Here is a 20,805-nt window from a genome sequence, read left to right on the forward strand (position 1 = left end):
TCTTCCAGGGCTGTAAGGGCGCTTTATAACTACCGTATTTTCTAGACTATAAGTCGCTCCGGAAAACAAGTCGCACAACCCATAAAATGCATGATAAAGAAGAAAAAAACATATATAAATGGCACCGGAGTACAAGTCGCATTTTTGGGAGAAATGTACAGTAGAGTCTCGGTTTTCGAATGTCCCGGTTCTCGAACAAATCGGTATTTGAAAAAAAAAATCATGATTTTTTTTTGCTTCAGATGTCGGACAAAATTCGGTTGTCGAACCTCGCGGGAGGACCCGCATGCCAACTGACACTTCGTTATTACATTCTTGTTGCTCTGAGGATTGCCTCAACTCTAATGATGCCTCCAAAGGAAGCACGTGGGAGCAGCAAAGCCACCCTAAAACACAAAGACGCTCCTAAAGCAATGCGACAGTGAGCGCCCGGCGCGCTGCAGTTGCGTGATCGAACCAAATTAAGCTCCCTGCGCACTGAGGTCCACTTAAATTATGGACAGTACATCAGGACTTTAAAAATCTTTTATAAATTTTAGCGACCGCTCTGTTCACAATAATGCGACCACCGCGGTGCAGTTTGCGCGATCGGACAAAATTAAGCTCCCTGCGCACTGAGGTCCACTTGAGTTTTGGAAAGTACATCAGGATTTTAAAAATATTTTCTAAATCTCAGGGACGGCTCTGTCACAATAATGCGACCAGTGTGGTGCAGTTGCGCGGTCGGTGATGCGCTATAGTTGCGCGTTCGGCGGTGCGCTGCAGTTGCCCGATCGGACATGATTAGACTTCCTGTGCACTGAGGTCCACTTAAATTTTGGAAAGTACATAAGAACATTAAAAATATTTTCTAAATTTCAGTGGCCGCTCTGTCACAATAATACGACCAGCGCGGTGCAGTTGCGCGGTCGGCGACGCGCTACGGTTGCGCGTTCGGCGGTGCGCTGCAGTTGCGCGATCGGACAAAAACGCGCAAATTAAAAAAGGACGGTTTTCTTTGCTTGGAACGGATTCATTTTTTTCCATTATTTGTAATGGGTAAATATGATTCGGACTTCGAATTATTCACTTCTCGAACAGCCTTCTGGAACGGATTGTGTTCGAAAACCGAGGCTCCACTGTATTTGACAAAATCCAACACCAAGAACAGACATGAACAGGCAACAGGATAAATGATACAATATGCTAACGTTACATAAACACAAACGAGGAACTGAGAACGTGCATGACATAACATTAACAGTTATTCAAATAACTATGACATATGTATTACATTTATTAAACCATCCGTGCCACTACATATCCTTAAATCCATCAAAATCTTCGTCTTTTGTGTAAACAACACTGCTGCTGACTCCGGAAGTGCATGTGGCGCTGACATCGGACTGGTCGTTAAGTTGCAGTTCCAATTATTCCACATGCCCATAGCACTATATAAAAACTATATATCAAATAACTATAACATAAATAACAATTTTGATGATGATGATGATAGAACTTTATTCATCCCACAGCGGGGAAATTTACTTGTCACAGCAGCGCATACGAGTGCAAGAATACGAGTGCCAAAATTAAAAAAAGGATTAATAACAGAAGTACAAAGACAAGTCCCGCTAGTAGAGACGAAACACATTTATATCAGGTGCCACGCATGTTGTAGAGTCTGGCAGCAGAGGGAATGAAGGACCTGCAGAATCGTTCCTTCCTACACCGTGGGTGTAATCGTCTGCTGCTAAAGAAGCTGCTCAGGGACCGCGCAATGTCATGGAGGGGGTGAGAGGTGTTGTCCATGATGGATTTCAGCTTAATTAACGTCCTCCTCTCACCCACAACCTCAATGGAGTCCAGGGGACAGCCCTGGACACAGCTCGCTCTCCTGACCATCTTATTCAGTCTCCCCCTGTCCCCGTCCGTACTACCCCCACCCCAGCAGACCACAGCATAGAGGATGGCTGAGGCCACCACAGAGTCATAGAAGGTTCTGAGGAAAGCCATGCACACACCAAAGGACCTCAGTCTCCTCATCAGGTGGAGGCGACTCTGGCCCTTCTTGTACAGGGTGTGGGTGTGATCAGTCCAGTCCCGTTTGTTGTTAAGGTGAACACCCAGAAATGTGTAGTTCTCCACTACCTCAATCTCCAATCCCTGGATTTTATCGAACCATTCGTGTCACTCCAAATCATTAAATCTATCAAAATATTCATCCTCTGTCACTCAAAAAACCCGCCGCAGCTGCCTGGAAGTACATGCGACGCTGATGTTGGACTCATCGTCAATTGTGGTTCCAGTTATTCCACAGTCCTATATAGTGTTAGGATACGGATTTTAGCTATTGATCTGACTCCAAATTGCGATCAACACTTAAAACAAGTTGCTATGTCCCAATCCACACACTGGCGCACCTAACAATTTTGCGAGTTCGTTCTGTCAAAGAGAAGACCAGTAGATCAATCAGACCAAATTTACCAATTGTTTATTCCTAACAAATTGCACTAATACAGGGTCCCTCACACTAAAACTCGTGCGTTTTTGTGACCACCAAAAGACGACACATTCTTCCAGGTTGCCCAGTTTTAAAGAAACACAATATGAATATTAAAACATGCAAAACATTGTGTGATGATTGGTCGATGGCCATCTCCTCTCCGTCGAGGTGTCATCACTGTGGTCAGGGGGTTGGGTGTTTTCCTTTCGAAGCCCGACCACCTGGACGTGGTGTTGTTCTTTGTTCTCGTTCCTCACCGACCTTGAGGTGTTATCATCTGGTACTCCCTTCGTCCCGTACTCCCTTTCTGGGCCTGTTTCACAACACTTTGAAGCAAACAAGTTCATGCAGTGTTCCTGCATGAACTTGTTTGCTCCTTTGTTTGCACTCCCCACCAATCCACACGAGCACTCCATTACTAGATATTATATTGATATGATTATAAGTTTAACACAACCTTAAAAAATATGTTTGCAAACTGCTGAAAGCACATTTCTCTTTAATAGTAAATATATATATAATTTATATATCAAATAACTATAACATAAACAATTTTAACAATTTTATCGAACCATCCGTGTCACTCCAAATCATTAAATCCATCATAATCTTCGTTCTCTGTGTCAATTTCTGTCCTCTGTGGTCTAAAAAAACTCCTGACTCCGGAAGTCAGTGAATGGATTCAGACTCATTGTCAGTTCTGGTTACAATTATTCCACAGGCGTAGTGCGACCCGGAAATAACGTGAAGTGATCAACTATACTAGCGAGTGAGTGAGTGAGTGAGTGAGTGAGTGAGTGAGTGAGTGAGTAATGTGTTAATGATCAAGTAATAATGTGTTAATAATTTTACACATAAGTCGCTCTTGATTATAAGTCGCACGCACGGACAAACTATGAAAAAAACTGGGACTTGTAGTCCTGAAATTACAGTCCTTACAGCTGTAATTATAAAATCACATTTGATTTTGATAAAGACAGCAGTTTCAATATGTTTTGCATCGTGGGTAAAAGATGTGTTTTAAGTTTTTTTTTTTTAAAGCTGATGCATCAGTTTTTGTGCATATGCATGGTCTGACAAAGTTTAAAATTTGATTGCTGAGTATGCAAAAGTCCAAGTCCAAGATATCAATCAATTACAAATTTGTGCATATGCAAGGATAGTGAATATAGTCCACAGTGTGTGTGTACTATACATGTTGGTGTGTGAGTGTGTTTGTGCGTGTGTGTGTACGTGTGTGCGTGCATTGGGGCAATGAGAGCATTATAACGAGAAAGAAAGTGGAAATATGATGCTGATGATAATAGCAGATTAGTGTTGGTGGTGAGTGGGCCTTAGAGAAAAAGTAGGTGGGGGTAGACAAAAAGTGGGTGGGGGTAGATTAATGGAGAGGGAACTGCTTTCTAAGGCATGTACGCTTGGAGTATCAAAGTATATAGAGTCAGAAGAAATCACCACATAAATTTACTTTGTACTTTATTCCAGGAATTTCTCTTTGGAAATAAGCAGGTTGCAATTCTGAAGTCATACAGCCCTTCTCCTTTTGGATACCACTGCTGGTGTCAATGGTCAGAATTGAAAATGTGTGTTTTTAAACTGAAGTTAATTTGGTCATTTTGGGACCAAAAGCTTCAACTGCTAAATTAATTGTTGCTGTTAGAGATAGAATCCAGCTAAATCTTCACTATTAATTGAATAGGCACTGCATCGTTGTCATTTATGTTTTGTTTGTTGACTGGCATGTGGTCTTGCATAACTGACTTCTTTACCTATGAAACCACTAAATCAGTGGTTGTTAAGAGCTGGACAATCGGCATTATCAACCGAGCTGTCCAACTCCTTATCTTCACTTACTTCATTGGGTGAGTATGAATCTATTGCTCAACAACATAACTAAACTGTAACTGCATTTTAGTTTTACTAAATATGGTACATGACAAAGTTGTGTCACAAATCTTGTAACTGTATTTTGAGCATTGAGCCAAAATATGAAAACTATTATTCTATATATGTACTCTGCATGATCAATTAGAGCATGGACAGACCCCTCGAGGTGCTCCAACACCAGCACTTTTGTCCAGAATGAAAAATGTGCAAAATATTAACCACATCCTTCAATTAATTACTTTACTTAAGATAAATTATAATGTTACATTTGACCAGATAGAATGGCCTTACCTGTTTCCCTTTTCTAAATTAGACTTTTTTCAATCAACATGCACACAATGCATTGAGCCTCTATCATAATCTTGTTGCGTGTGTCAAAATCAATGGATAATCAGCGCTTCAACGAGGGTGACCACCTGGTAAACCCCCAAGGGGGTTTAAAGGGCATGTTCCTGGGAGATAAGGTGGGACACCGCTCAGCACGACGACAATGCGGTGTTCAAGGCTCAAAATATATTTTTGTCTTTGCCAAGCAGTTTTACAAATCAACAACTTTATTTTAGGTGCTACTTTCTGACTTTTTAAAAATATTATTTATTTGATTATTTTTTTGCCCTGTTGATTCTAAGGAACTGACATAAGGGTTTTATTAAAAAAAAAAAAAAAAGAATATCCAACTGAGCAAGCCGTTGTATAAACAGTTGTTTTTACGTAATGGGAGGACATAGACAAGATGTCACGCTTGGACTGCAATTCATAATTTCATAATTTTGTCATTTCATCATTGGGTATTGACAAAATTTAAGCCTCATTTACTTATACATAATTGTTTAAAACATTGTCTCAATTGCTGGTCATATGAACATACATATGTTCACATATGTGTGTAAATGTTTAGTACAGACCTACAAAAAAGCAGATGAATGAATGGCGTTTTCACCCTTACTGAGAATCAATCACAAGACACATGTACAAAGTCCATATTGTCACCCAGTGAGCTATCCAGGCACCAAAATAATAGTGCGTGCTCAGTGCTAAGTGGGTATCAACGCAGATGGGAGGGACCCACAATCTATTTTCACTCTCTTCCGTCTCACCACATGCTTCCCCACTGTCCCTTCTTCCTTTTTGTCACCTATTGTTACAACAGGTCAAAGTTTAAAACCTGTAATAAAGTAATTTTAAAAAAATCTGAACATGTCTGACGACGCAACCTTGCAAATTGCATATGGTGGAAACAATCAGAAAGAGTGGAAATCTAGAGTATTTCAAAATCCCTTTGACCTAATCCAGATGAGTAAAGTTCCTTTACATTCACCTCTATGTGAGCAAATTTTGTGGGACCAGTAAGAAGAGTCGTCTTTAGCTCTCTTCAGTCCTTTTAAAGTAAATAGAAGACATTTTTAAAAGGGTGCGCTGAAGAAAAGTGGGCAGGCCAATTTCTGCCTGAAGAAAAATCATTTTACAATGATCACTCGTTTATCACGGGAGATGCGTTTCAGAACCACCCACAATGAACAAAGATCAACAAAGTAGAAACGGTATATGTATTATTTAGAACAGTGGTTCTTAACCTGGGTTTGATCAAACCCTAAGGGTTCGGTGAGTCCGTCTCAGGGGTTCGGCAGAGCCTCCACTGTGGAGGTCTGAACATACCTGATTTATTGTGTAAATTTCTGATGACGCATATCTGAACTGGTCTCGCAAAGGCAACTCCAGAAGTCACACTGATTTGCAGGTGTGTCATTTGTTGTGAGTTCATGCATTGTGTTGGTTTTGTTCTTTGAACAAGGTGATGTTCATGCACGACCCATTTTGTGCACCAGTAAAAAACATTGATTTTGGCACGCGCTGACGCCACCTGCCATTTGATAACGCCCCTCCAATCTACAAAATCGTCGTCACCTGTCGCTGGCTCATTGGGAGCGCTATATCAGCATGGCCAACAACTAACCTAGTTGTCAGCCTGTCTCGTGATGCCACTTAGCTCACCAGTCCTTGTAAGCCTGACTCCGCTTGCCATTTGATCCGTCTGTCTCGTCCGTCTGTTTGTGCTGCTGATCACTCTTCTCCTAGGAGTTTTGCAGCCCGCAGCCTACCCGCTCCCGTGAGAAGCCCAGCAGAGCGCTATTCTACCAGGTTTGCCCTTCAGCCACTCTCGCTTGATGACAACACCCCAGTCCGATCGCCACTCCAGCGCCCCACCGCTCCCTTTCCTCCCCACAATGAAGTCTGTTTCGTTCAGCATTTGGCTGTACTGTCTGTTCCATTACACTACAGGCTGACCAGTGCTATGCAGCCAGCGGGCGACCAGACGGCATTGTGCCGACTGGAGCAGACCGAGACCGCAATCAACAGTTTGTCAGCTGACATCCGCACGCTGATTGAAATGGGTCAACAACAGCAGCAACAGTTGCAGCTACAGCAGCAGCAGATCGATCATCAGCAATGTGAGATGACCCAAGCCCTCCGGGGACTGTCTGTAACCACTTCTCCCAGACGCACTTCTCCGGCTGCTGCCGCACCCACCGCTAAACCCATGCCCCGTCTGTCTGCTGAGGCCAGGAGGCTTGCGGACGTTCCGGAACCCCGTCTCGGCAACATTGAAAAATTCAACAGAGATCGCAAGCTTGTCAGGGCATTTGTGACCAACTGACGCATTATGTTCGGTCTCCAGCCCGTTACGTTCGCGACCGAACCAGCCAAGGTGGAGTTTGTCCTGACCAACCTCACAGGTGAAGCTCGGCTGTGGGGAATGGACAAATATGAGAGGATGGCTCTTGCGTCTGATTTGTTCGATGCCTTTGCGGACACACTTCTACAATTATTTGACCTGGGTTCCGCCATAGAAGACGCCAACAAGGAGCTGGCGACGCTGCGTCAAAGTAGCCGATCGGTGGTGGAGTATGCACCTAAGTTCCAGACGTTGGCTGACAGCAGCAGATGGAACACCCCAGTGCTTGTGAGCACCTTCCTCCATGGGCTCGCCGAATATATGAAGGATGAGCTTGTGTCCTGCGATCGCTATTGGATCCTGGAGGATGCGATGGACTTAGTGGCCCGAGTTGGACTGGCGGATTTGAACTCGGTGGCGCGAGCGGGAGCGGAGATCACCCTCCATCTGCTCGGGACCCACCGACCACGCCTCCAGCCGAGCCTATGGAGCTGGGACGAGCTCGGCTTCCCGCGTAGGAGCACCGTCGACGCCTCACAAAAGGTTCGTGTCTATACAGTGGGGAAGGAGTTCATCGGGCAGCGAAGTTCCTGTGAAAAGACCAGAGCTCACGCAGTATCGGGGGATCAGCGTGAGCTTGACCGGCACCAGTTCTCCCAGTCCCAGCACATTCACGCTGCAGGCTCGTATCCAGCTTGCAGCGGGCGACTGAAACGTGGCAGCCCTGATACTGTTCTGTGCATGTATTCTATCTTTACATAAATAAAAGAACAAACATAATATTGTCACGTGTCCTGACACCTCCGGAACTGGATGGTGCTGTTCCCTCGTGCGTGGCCAACCTCCCACGCTTGCCCTCAGTCATTGCTCAGAGGCATGCCCCGCGCTATCCGCGCTCATTGCCGCTGTCCCGACCCCTGCAAGCCAGTGTTTTTTCCTACATGCGCGGCTGGCTGCTGCGCTTGTCTGCAGTGACACATGTAACCCAGGTTAACATAGCCTTGTAAAATAATAGCCTGTAATAAAAACAGTCACAAAGAGAGTACATTGTAAATATCTTCGAAACAGACTAACACACATTAAAAGCATGTCAATTATTAAAACAATACAAATTCATTGTTTTCTAAATGTTTTGTATTTGTTGAAATGATCAAAGTGTGAACATTCACTTTTATTTTGAAAGAGACATGACGTAATGAAAAGACCCATGTGACTGGAAATGCGAACTCTACTCTTTTTTTCGCTGTTCTTTTTCGAATAACGACGAAGGGAGGCTGAGGAGTGTGATTCCCCTGTAATTGGAACACACCCTCCGGTCCCCCTTCTTAAAGAGGGGAACCACCACCCAAGTCTGCCAATCCAGAGGCACCGTCAACGATGTCCACGCAATGCTGTAGAGGCGTGTCAGCCATGACAGCCCCACAACATCCAGAGACTTTAAAAATCCGGGAGGATCTCTGATGAGTTTTTTAACTACCTCAGTGACTTCGACCCCAGAGATTGGAGAGTCCATCTCAGAGTCTCCAGGACATGCTTCCACAATGGAAGGCGTGTCGGTGGAATTGAGGAGGTTTTCGAAGTATTCCCCCCCACTGACTCACGACATCCCGAGTTGAGGTCAGTAAACAGTGTTGACCGTGCATTGCTTCCCCCTCCTGAGACACCGGATGGTGGACCAGAATTTCCTTGAAGCCGTCCGGAAGTCATTCTCCATGGCCTCGCCAAACTCCTCCCACGCCCGGGTTTTTGTCTCAGCAACCGCCAAAGCCACGTTCCGCTTGGCCATCCGGTACCTGTCAGCTGCCTCCAGAGTTCCACAGGCCAAAACGGCCCTATAGGACTCCTTCTTCATTTTGACGGCATCCCTTACCGCCGGTGTCCACCAGCGGGTTCGGGGATTGCCGCCACGACAGGCACCAACAACCTTACGGCCACAGCTCCGGTCGGCTGCCTCAACAATAGAGGCACGGAACGTGGTTGACTCGGACTCAATGTCCCCCGCCTCCCCCGGGATGTGGGAAAAGCTCTGCCGGAGGTGGGAGTTGAAGCTCTTCCTGACAGGGGATTCTGCCAGACGTTCCTAGCAGACCCTCACATTGCGTTTGGGTCTGACTGGTCGGACTGGCATCTTCTCCCACCATCGGAGCCAACCCACCACCAGGTGGTGATCAGTTGACAGCTCCGCCCCTCTCTTCACCCGAGTGTCCAAAACATGCGGCCGCAAATCCGATGACACGACTACAAAGTCGATCAACGAACTGCGGCCTAGGGTGTCCTGGTGCCAATTGCACGCATGAACACCCTTATGCTTGAACATGATGTTCATTATAGAAAATCTGTGTCGAGCACAGAAGTCAAACAATAGAACACCGCTCGGGTTCAGATTGGGGGGGCCGTTCCTCCCAATCACGCCTGATAGGGATGTTCTGACTCTAACTTATTTTGCAAGAACCACACGGGAGACAGTATGCCCTTTGAACACTTGCAAGTGGAGAGTTTGTTCGTTACTGTAGATACAGCAATGTCCGAACAAAGTCTGCCGTTGGATTCATGCAAGAGAGTATTTATTGAGAGAAGAAGGGTGGGGGTGAGAGTGGCCAAGGTGGGGGTGACATTTGACATGTGTGGTGGTCACCTCAGCAAATGGTTAACCACTTCAGAGGGTCCCAGTTTATTGTTTTACGAGGTCGTGGAAATAAAACTTAGTGGAGCCTTCCAGATGATTAACTAAACAACACACCATCTGGGAAGTGTCAACAACTGAATGGTCAAACCTTTCAGAGTCAAGGAAAGGCAAAAGGTTCAAACAAAGTTCATCACTCTAGTCTAGATCTCAACATAATCATACGATCAAGATACTTCATAAACCCTAACATATCCCTCCTGTTTATCATATGATTATGCCCACCCCGATCAATCAAACATAAGTAAGAAAATATAATGAAGAAAGAAAAACAACAATAAAATCAAAACACAGAAACAGCACATCATTGTACCCATCACTTGCGAAGCATTTTCGATGGTAAAATCATTAAGTTTCTGTAAAACATGCACGGCTAAACATCATCTATGCAATCTACGTAGATCAATTTTAGTGTGTGAGTGAAAAACCTGTGGCAAGATGTTATAATGCAGCAAAAGGCTCACACGGTCCCTCTGCCTTAGGCGACCATAATGTTACCAATAACAACAGTCAAGACAAAAATTGCTCGTGATTGTTCAGCTGTCGGGGGCTTGGCACGCCCACTGTTGGAGGGTGAGCACAATTCTCACCCCCTTTGCAGCACTGCTTCGTCGGGGGAGAACCCGGAAATGTCTGCCGCGCGGTTGTCGTCTTCAGTCTTCAGTGGCCAGGGTAGACTACCTGGCCACCAAGGGGGAAGAGGATTATTCTGCCTCTATTTGAACTGGGGGCGGGGACGCTGTCGATGGTGGATCTGCTTCCTTGCTGGAACCGCAGTCATCAAGTCCAGAACCATCCTGTTTTGCAAGACCATTTGTTCAATAGCCTGCTGGGCCGTTCAGCAATCTTTACTGCAGTGGGGGTGGTGGAATGGTCCCTCCCACCGTGGGCTGGCCCAGTTCTTTCTTTTGATGACCTTTATGTCAACCCAGTGTCCTGGCTTGGAGCGGTTGTTGACCTGTGGGGAATAAAAATCATGCGGCAGCAAGTTTGCATTTAACACATCTTTCATTTTGAGCGTTCTGATCATGTAATCTGCCAAGGACTGTTCATCTGCTTTTTGCAAATCTGCAGTGAACACAGGTAGTCTATATGGTCTCTCATGGATGATTTCAAAAGGTGATAGCCCTTCTGAAGTGCTTTTGATAGTAGTGTTTGCTTGTTCAACCAGGCCTGCACTGGATGGGTGCCAAGCACAGTGGTTTTTTAACGTTATCCCAAGGTGTACAGCCATGTTTTGTACAACTTGGTTCACAAAGTGTGGACCATTGTCACTGTAAATGATCTGCGGAATCCCATGAACCGGTATGACGGTTTTGCAAATGGCTTTTGCCACTGTTAAGGCATCTGCTCGTTTAGATGGAACTATTTCAACCCATTTGGAAAATGCATCAATAATCACTAGGCAGTATTTGTGAGGTCCACTTTGTGAGTTCAATAAAATCCATGTGCATGATTTGGAATGGGTAAGACGGTTTTTGAAATGAGCCTCTCTTAGGTCTCATGTTCCCTTGTGGATTATGTTTCACACAAACAGAACATGCTTTACAAAATTTTTTTAAGTAAGCATCTAAACTAAAGGTAGTGGATTGACCTCATCCCTCCTGTCGACACATGGCAAGGCCCACGTGTCGCAATTGCTGCTGCCTTAAAAAGTTTTTAGAAGCGTGCGTGGGTCAGGCACATTAGGTGCAGATTCGCCAATCAAGTCCTTTGGACTGGGAAAACAGGAGTCTTGCAAGGAGAATCCAAGCACTTCCTAAGGATTCCTCCTGACAAAAGACCATTTATGACAGTGGCAATCCCATTTATTGCCTCCCGGTTTAAAGGAGATTCTCTGATCCCGGTTAGATTTGGATGTTAAGTCCTGTAGCAAATGGTTCCTTTGATCAGTCAAACAAATGTTGATGAGCCAGGGAAGCGCATAAGCGCGTGCCCTTCTAAACACCCACACCACTTCCTCATAGGTTCGTTAGTAATTAGCAATCCAAAAACGACTTTTTCTTTGGGTTTTTTGTTTTCTTGGCATTTAACTTGCACAAAATCACTCTTTCATCAAAGTTGCTCTACCAATTTCCCATAGTAGTCTCCAACAACTTCAACCATTCAACCTATATTCTCCTTTCTTTCAGGAAATCATTCGTCCCTGCTCATTTGCATCTCTCACACAGTCACCAAAGAGGAGTCTTTTCATCACATTGGTCTCAAGTTATCCAAGTCCTCCACACAACATTCATATACCATTCTCAACACAATCCCTATCCTAATTATTCCTAATGTTCCCGATAGAACAATTCACCAATCCAAAAAAACCTCAAAACATAAAAAAAACAGCTTGCGAATTAATCCGATTTTTTTTTTTAAATTAACCAACTCAATCTCTCAGATTTAACTAAAATATAGAAGTTTGTAGACTCTTACAACACAACTAATCAATTATTTTTCCAAATTTAGTTTTGCAGTGTGTGAAAGCCACAATTTTGCTTCATCCAATTCCAGAAAACATGTTTTCTCTGTCTTTCAAATTTGTCATCAGGGTGAGACACTAATGAGCACTAGTGTAAACCAGTTTCTGCCTACAAACAGATTTCTTTCTTTTCCTCTCTTTTTATTTTATTTTTTATCTTTATTCTTCAAAATTGTTTCTGTTTTGCGGTGCAAATTGGATAGACCACAGTCTAACAAATTTCTTTGTACACAGGTTTAGCCAATTTTATCAGTTTAACACATATGCACACACATGCACAGCTCTCGGTGCGAGGGGAGGGGACCTGGCATCAATGATTTGTCACAAGCTGGCCATTTCTTGCGGTCGATCATGAAGCTGGTCCCACCCACGCGCGCGAGGACAGCACATTCTAATTTTTCAATTTATCTTTTAGAAACAAGTTGTATTTCTTTACCACTTGGTTTGCAAATTTTAACTTCAGTGTGCACACATAACTTGACCCCTTGTCATTTGTTGTTGGGCATACAATCAGCATTGTCATACGTCTTGTATGTACAGGAGTTCTAATAACCTAAAAGAATGACATGTTTTGCTGTCGTATGGGGAAGGCTTCAGGTCTTTTAAATTTGGATACCTGATTTGCATAGGAGCGGAAGCTCCTTTTGCCCCTCTGCTTGAGCCGCGCCTTGAGCTGCGGCCTTGCGCCTGCGCACTGGGGCCTTATTGTGTTCTGGTCTGACAAACACTTGTGATCTCATCACTTTTCATCTTTCCATTTTTGGTCTTTTGAATTTGTTCTCTTAGCTCTTGTGAAGTTTTCAACCACACTCTAGCATATTGCAATTTTCTCTCTTTTCTTTCGCATACAATTAAGAAATCTACTTGCCATGTACTTCTCATCACCTTCAAGAGCTAGAGATTTACCGTTTTTATTTCCCATCTTAACTTGGTATTTTTAGATTTTTCCAATTTTTTTCAATTTTTTGTTTTTCTTTTTTGAGGATCTTCAATGCAGGATTAAATTGACCCTTCAACAAAATTACTAGCCTGTGTTATTACCGTTGGTTTTTGCTAGTACTGTTTTTTTTGTCAATTTATCCTACCAGTCACACTCTCAACCACACAACTTTCATGCAAACAGCTTGGAAAAACAGACCAAAAAAAGAATCTACGCCCTTCTTCAATTAAGAAAAAGAAGCTCTGTTTTTTTCTTAGCCTTTTCCTTCCACTGGGACTAGAACCTCAGCTGTTTCTTAGCCTGGACAAACCAAACCAAACCGTAAACCTCATAGCTCGGACAAACCAAAGCCGTATATCTTGTGCACCTTTAACTTTTTTACGCGTTTACACAATTTTAGGGCTTTAACTTACTTGTCCCCTGGTTCGTTGCACTGCCGGATCCCGTCAATCCACTGTTGTCAGACGAAGGCAGACCTAAGATGCTGGCCCAGCGAAGAATTTTCTTGCCAGGTCTTTTCTTTACCAGGTCCTCCTAATGGATGCTGGCTTGTCGACAATGCAGCACGTCGTCCTCCGTCGATCAGCAGTGAGTATGTTCGAATCCGGGTCACGGCACCAAAATGTTAGGGATGTTCTGACTCTAACTTATTTTGCAAGAACCACACGGGAGACAGTATGCCCTTTGAACACTTGCAAGTGGAGAGTTTGTTCGTTATTGTAGATACAGCAATGTCCGAACAAAGTCTGCCGTTGGATTCATGCAAGAGAGTATCTATTGAGAGAAGAAGGGTGGGGGTGAGAGTGGCCAAGGTGGGGGTGACATTTGACATGTGTGGTGGTCACCTCAGCAAATGGTTAACTACTTCAGAGGGTCCCAGTTTATTGTTTTACGAGGTCGTGGAAATAAAACCTAGTGGAGCCTTCCACCATCTGGGAAGTGTCAACAACTGAATGGTCAAACCTTTCAGAGTCAAGGAAAGGCAAAAGGTTCAAACAAAGTTCATCACTCTAGTCTACATCTCAACATAATCATACGATCAAGATAGTTCATAAACCCTAACAACGCCCTTCCAGGTCTCACTGTCATTGCCCACGTGAGCATTGAAGTCACCCAGTAGAACGATGGAGTCCCAAGAAGGAGCGCTCTCCAGCACTTCCTCCAGGGACTCTAAGAAGGGTGGGTACTCTGAGCTGCCGTTCGGTGCATAGACACAGACAACAGTCAGGACCCGTCCCCCCACCCGAAGGCGGAGGGAGGCTACCCTCTCGCTCACCGGGGTGAACCCCAATGTGCAAGGCGCCCAGCCGGGGGGCAATAAGTATGCCAACACCTGCTCGACGCCTCTCACCGTGGGCAATTCCTGAGTGGAAGAGAGTCCAGCCCGTCTCGAGAGGGCTTGTACCAGAGCCCAAACTATGTGTGGAGGCAAGTCCGACTAAGTCTAGTCGGAACTTTTCTGCCTCGCACACCAGCTCGGGCTCCTTTCCAGTCAGAGAGGTGACATTCCATGTCCCCAGAGCCAGCCTCTGCAGCCGGGGATCGGACTGCCAAGGTCCCCGCCTTTGGCCGCCGCCCAGCTCACTTTGCACCTGACCCCTTTGGCCCCTCCTCCAGGTTGTGAGCCCATGGGAAGGGGGACCCACGTTTTCTTTTCGGGCTAGGCCCGACCGGACCCCATGGGCGAAGGCCCGGCCACCAGGCGCTCGCCTTCGAGCCCCACCTCCAGGCCTGGCTCCAGAGAGGGGCCCCGGTGACCCGCGTCCGGGCGAGGGAAAACTAGATCCATATATTTTACTCGTCATCAGGGGTCTTTAATAAAATTAAAAAAGAAAAAAAATGTCTTGAACAGGAACTTACTTCATGTTTTCTTCTTTGTTTTGTTTTACGGCGGGGTGGCACCAGCTTCAATGCGCATCACCGACACCTGTGTGGGATAAGTTAAGTTAATGCATGTTAGTTGAAGTCATATGAACCGAAAAGATAACGAATTACTTCAGGAAGTGATCTGTTCGCTCACGTTCACTGATCCCAGCTGACACACGTTTGTGTGAGCAAATTACCTGAGAGTTTTTTTGTACAATTGCGTGTTAAGAATGTGTATTTGACTACTTGCTGTTTATATAGGTTTATTGCACAATGCACACAAATTTAAAACAATCATAAAGTATGGAAATAAAAAGATACTGAAACAAAGACTTAAATGCAAGTGCAATACTAAATAAATGTTTGTGCAAAATAATACTACACTAAGAGCTAGAAAATTGGAAAAAAAAGTGTTTACAAAAATCCAGTAACCAAATAAGCAAACACATCAAAACTGTGCAAAATAATACTTCACTTAGAGGTAGAAATAAAACAAAAAAAGTGACAAAATAATTCAGTAACCAGACAAGTTGAAAGGGTGCAGGAAAACAAATTTCTTTGGGTTATAATAGATAACAAGATGAGTTAGAAGCCACACATCACATACAGTCCAAAATTTCAAGAAGCATCGCAGTCATATACAGAGCAAAACAATTACTGGATTATCATTCACTTCGGACACCTTTGTTCACTTGCATTACTGTGCTGAGGTTTGGGGGAATACTTAGAAAACTTAACTACAGCCACTTAACACACAAATCCACTTTTCAAACAATCCAAACTATTGAAATTCAATGACATAGTATCTTATCAAACATCATGTATAGGGCAAAAGCAGAACAACTACCGGAAAATATCCAGAACTTATTTAGGAATCGGGAGGGTGGTTATCAGTTAAGTGGGAATCACAACTTCAAAATCTTAAACATAAGAATAACCTAAAGGTTCTGTATAACTATAACCGGGGTCAAACTATGGAACGGTCAAAGTGAGGAATGTCTTCTCAATGTCTGTTCTCCTCCCCAAGGATGTCATCGTCCTCCGGAGAGCTTTGCTCCTCCTAGCACAAACGCAGTCCTTCTTCGTTCTTGCAAATGGTCATAGGTGCCTCAAAGACAGGCACCGTTTTCTTGTCGTCCACGGCTGCAGGCAGAGTCTCAGGATCGAGTTTCAGGGCTCCTGGCACTGAGAGCAACAGACTGGGACATCAAACTTGCAAGATAATCTCCAAATGTCGCTGCTGCCATCAATTCGCAAGTAACGTGTTTATCAAACTTCAAATTCTCCTCGTAACATTGATCCCATTCTTATATTGTAAGTCCTGCAAACTCATCCTGTTTTTGAAACACATTTCGTCTGTTGTTTTCTTAGGTTCAATTCTAATCCCTTCCTTCTTCTAATTAATTGAGTTGGAACCGCTTTTTCCGAACAATCCTTCTCTCAACTTTCCAATCGTAATAATCCTATTCACATTTCCATCCTGCGGTTTTCTTTTATCGAGACCACTCTTTGCTCCACGTGCATACAACATCCCCCCCAGGGGACTTAGTTTAAGCACCCCATGTTCCATACCTCACTTAGATTCCTCATCCTTCTGTCTTTCCCACTTCAAGCCTTCATTCATTCATTCATTCATTCATTCATTCATTCACTCATTCATTCATTCATTCATTCATTTTCTGAACCGCTTAGTCCCCACGGGGGTCGCGGGCGTGCTGGAGCCTATCCCAGCCGTCATCGGGGGACACCCTGAACTGGTAGCCAACCAATCGCAGGGCACACAGAGACGAACAACCATTCGCACTCGCACTCACACCTAGGGACAATTTGGAGTGCTCAATCGGCCTATCAAGCATGTTTTTGGGATGTAGGAGGAAACCGGAGTGCCCGGAGAAAACCCACGCGGACACGGGGAGAACATGCAAACTCCACACAGGGAAGGCCGGAGGTGGAATCGAACCCGCACCCTCCTAACTGTGAGGCGGACGTGCTACCCACTGCTGTGATAACTATATTGTAGCGTTAACAAAGTACCACGAAAAACGTGGGTTTGGTAAACGGCTCTTTATTTAACAAAACAAGAGTTCAACAAGCCAACAACTACTGAACTTCCAGCCACGGAGGAGCTCCATAGAATAGGAGCGGGCGTGCGTAAAAGCCATGTCCGAGCCTCATCCACCGTCCCCGGACAGCCACCCGGCCGAGCGCCGGCCCCCGACTTCCATCCACAGAGGTCGAAGAGAGCTCCATAGAATAGGAGCGTGCGTGCGTAAAAGGCATGTCCGAGCCCCATCCACCGTCTCCGGACAGCCACCCGGCCGAGCGCCGGCCTTACGTAACGCATTGTTGATCACAAAGTATTGGCCTACTTTAACCCCTAACTTAATTCCATCCAACGAATACTCCTTCCCCGTGAGTCGTCACCTTATCGTGGTGGAGGGGTTTGCGTGCCCCTATGATCCTAGGAGCCATGTTGTCTGGGGCTTCATGCCCCTGGTAGGGTCACCCATGGCAGAAGGGTCCTAGGTGAGGGGCCAGACAAAGCACGGCTCAGAAGACCCCTGATGATGATTACAATAAATGGACGTCGTTTTCCCTCGCCCGGACGCGGGTCACCAGGGCCCCTCTCTGGAGCCAGGCCTGGAGGTGGGGCTCGAAGGCGAGCGCCTGGTGGCCGGGCCTTCGCTCATGGGGTCCGGTCGGGCATAGCCCGAAAAGAAAACGTGGGTCCCCCTTCCAATGGGCTCACCACCTATAGGAGGGGCCAAAGGGGTCGGGTGCATAGTGAGCTGGGCGGCGGCCAAAGGCGGGGACCTTGGCGGTCCGATCCCCGGCTGCAGAAACTGGCTCTAGGGACATGGAATGTCACCTCTCTGGCTGGAAAGGAGCCCGAGCTGGTGTGTGAGGCAAAAAGGTTCCGACTAGATATAGTCGGACTTGCCTCCACACATAGTTTGGGCTCTGGTACAAGTCCTCTCGAGACGGGTTGGACTCTCTTCCACTCTGGAGTTGCCCACGGTGAGAGGCGTCAAGCAGGTGTTGGCAAACTTATTGCCCCCCGGCTGGGCGCCTGCACATTGGGGTTCACCCCGGTGAGCGAGAGGGTAGCCTCCCTCCGCCTTCGGGTGGGGGGACGGGTCCTGACTGTTGTCTGTGTCTATGCACCGAACGGCAGCTCAGAGTACCCACCCTTCTTAGAGTCCCTGGAGGAAGTGCTGGAGAGCGCTCCTTCTGGGGACTCCATCGTTCTACTGGGTGACTTCAATGCTCACGTGAGCAATGACAGTGAGACCTGGAAGGGCGTGATTGGGAGGAACGGCCCCCCCGATCTGAACCCGAGCGGTGTTCTATTGTTGGAATTCTGTGCTCGACACGGATTTTCTATAATGAACACCATGTTCAAGCATAAGGGTGTCCATGTGTGCACTTGGCACCAGGACAACCTAGGCCGCAGTTCGTTGATCGACCTTGTAGTCGTGTCATCGGATTTGCGGCCGCATGTTTTGGACACTCGGGTGAAGAGAGGGGCGGAGCTGTCAACTGATCACCACCTGGTGGTGGGTTGGCTCCGATGGTGGGCGAAGATGCCGGTCCGACCTGGCAGGCCCAAACGCTCTGTGAGGGTCTGCTGGGAACGTCTGTCAGAATCCCCTGTCAGGAAGAGCTTCAACTCCCACCTCCGGCAGAGCTTTTTCCACGTCCCGGGGGAGGCGGGGGACATTGAGTCCGAGTGGACCTTGTTCCGCGCCTCCATTGTTGAGGCAGCCGACCGGAGCTGTGGCCGTAAGGTTGTTGGTGCCTGTCGTGGCGGCAATCCCCGAACCCGGTGGTGGACACCGGCGGTAAGGGATGCCGTCAAGCTGAAGAAGGAGTCCTATAGGGCCTTTTTGGCCTGCAGGACTCCGGAGGCAGCTGACAGGTACCGGATGGCCAAGCGGAACGCGGCTTCGGCGGTTGCTGAGGCAAAAACTCGGGCCTGGGAGGAGTTTGGCGAGGCCATGGAGAATGACTTCCGGACGGCTTCGAGGAAATTCTGGTCCACCATCCGGCGTCTCAGGAGGGGGAAGCAGTGCACGGTCAACACTGTTTACAGTGGAGATGGTGTGCTGCTGACCTCGACTCGGGATGTCGTGAATCGGTGGGGGGAATACTTCGAAGACCTCCTCAATTCCACCGACACGCCTTCCATTGTGGAAGCAGGGCCTGGGGACTCTGAGGCGGACTCTCCAATCTCGGAGGTCGAAGTCACTGAGGTAGTCAAAAAACTCCTCGGTGGCAAGGCCCCGGGGGTGGATGAGATCCGCCTGGAGTTCTTAAAGGCTCTGGATGTTGTGGGGCTGTCATGGCTGACACGCCTCTACAGCATTGCGTGGACATCGGGGACGGTGCCTCTGGATTGGCAGACTGGGGTGGTGGTTCCCCTCTTTAAGAAGGGGGACCGGAGGGTGTGTTCCAATTACAGGGGAATCACACTCCTCAGCCTCCCTGGTAAGGTCTATTCAGGGGTGCTGGAGAGGAGGATCCGTCGGGAGGTCGAACCTCGGATTCAGGAGGAGCAGTGTGGCTTTCGTCCTGGCCGTGGAACAGTGGACCAGCTCTACACCCTCGGCAGGATCCTCGAGGCTGTATGGGAGTTCGCCCAACAAGTCAACATGTGTTTTGTGGACTTGGAGAAGGCGTTCGACTGTGTCCCTCGGGAGGTTCTGTGGAGAGTGCTTCGGGAGTACGGGGTGCCGAGCCAACTTATAAGGGCGGTTCAGTCCCTGTATCACCGATGCCAGAGTTTGGTCCGCATTTCCGGCAGTAAGTCGGATTCGTTCCCAGTGAGGGTTGGACTCCGCCAAGGCTGCCCTTTGTCACCGATTCTGTTCATAATTTTTATGGACAGAATTTCTAGGCGCAGCCGAGGCGTTGAGGGGGCCCGTTTTGGGGACCTCAGCATCGCGTCTCTGCTTTTTGCAGATGACGTGGTGCTGTTGGCTTCTTCAGTCCGTGACCTCCAGCTCTCACTGGAGCGGTTCTCAGCCGAGTGTGAAGCGGTCGGGATGAGGGTCAGCACCTCCAAATCCGAGTCCATGGTCCTCGGTCGGAAAAGGGTGGAATGCCCTCTCCGGATCGGGGATGAGATCCTGCCCCAAGTGGAGGAGTTCAAGTATCTTGGGGTCTTGTTCACGAGTGAGGGCAGGATGGAGCGCGAGATCGACAGGCGGATCGGTGCAGCGTCGGCAGTAATGCGGACTCTGTACCGGTCCGTTGTGGTGAAGAGAGAGCTGAGCCAAAAGGCAAAGCTCTCGATTTACCGGTCGATCTACGCTCCTGCCCTCACCTATGGTCACGAGCTATGGGTCGTGACCGAAAGAACGAGATCCAGGATACAAGCGGCTGAAATGAGTTTCCTCCGCAGGGTGTCCGGGCTCTCCCTTAGAGATAGGGTGAGAAGCTCGGTCATCCGGGAGAGACTCGGAGTAGAGCCGCTGCTCCTCCACGTTGAGAGGAGCCAGATGAGGTGGCTCGGGCATCTCATCAGGATGCCTCCTGGACGCCTCCCTGGGGAGGTGTTCCGGGCATGTCCCACCGGTAGGAGACCCCGGGGTCGACCCAGGACGCGCTGGAGAGACTATGTCTCTGGCCTGGGAACGCCTTGGGATCCCCCGGGATGAGCTGAAGGAAGTGGCTGGGGAGAGGGAGGTCTGGGAGTCCCTCCTAAAGCTGCTGCCCCAGCGACCCGACCCCGGATAAGCGGAAGAAGATGAAGGTGAAGGTGAAGAATACTCCTTCCTTCTTCCTTTATTTGCCATAATCA

The 20,805-nt window shown here is 47.1% G+C and overlaps 1 protein-coding gene across 1 annotated transcript in view; it reads left to right on the forward strand.

The window, feature by feature from the left end:
- The first annotated feature begins 4,225 nt into the window (after positions 1-4,225).
- Positions 4,226-20,805, forward strand: part of LOC147056223 (P2X purinoceptor 3-like) — an 80,280-nt gene continuing 63,700 nt past the window's right edge. The window contains exon 1 of the mRNA XM_085912577.1: positions 4,226-4,347. Coding sequence (XP_085768703.1) covers positions 4,226-4,347 — 122 coding nt within the window. The remainder of the gene's footprint in view (positions 4,348-20,805) is intronic.

Source organism: Syngnathus leptorhynchus, chromosome 5 (genome assembly GCF_054491065.1).
Source record: "Syngnathus leptorhynchus isolate UIUO chromosome 5, UIUO_Slep, whole genome shotgun sequence".
Lineage (NCBI taxonomy): Eukaryota > Metazoa > Chordata > Actinopteri > Syngnathiformes > Syngnathidae > Syngnathus > Syngnathus leptorhynchus.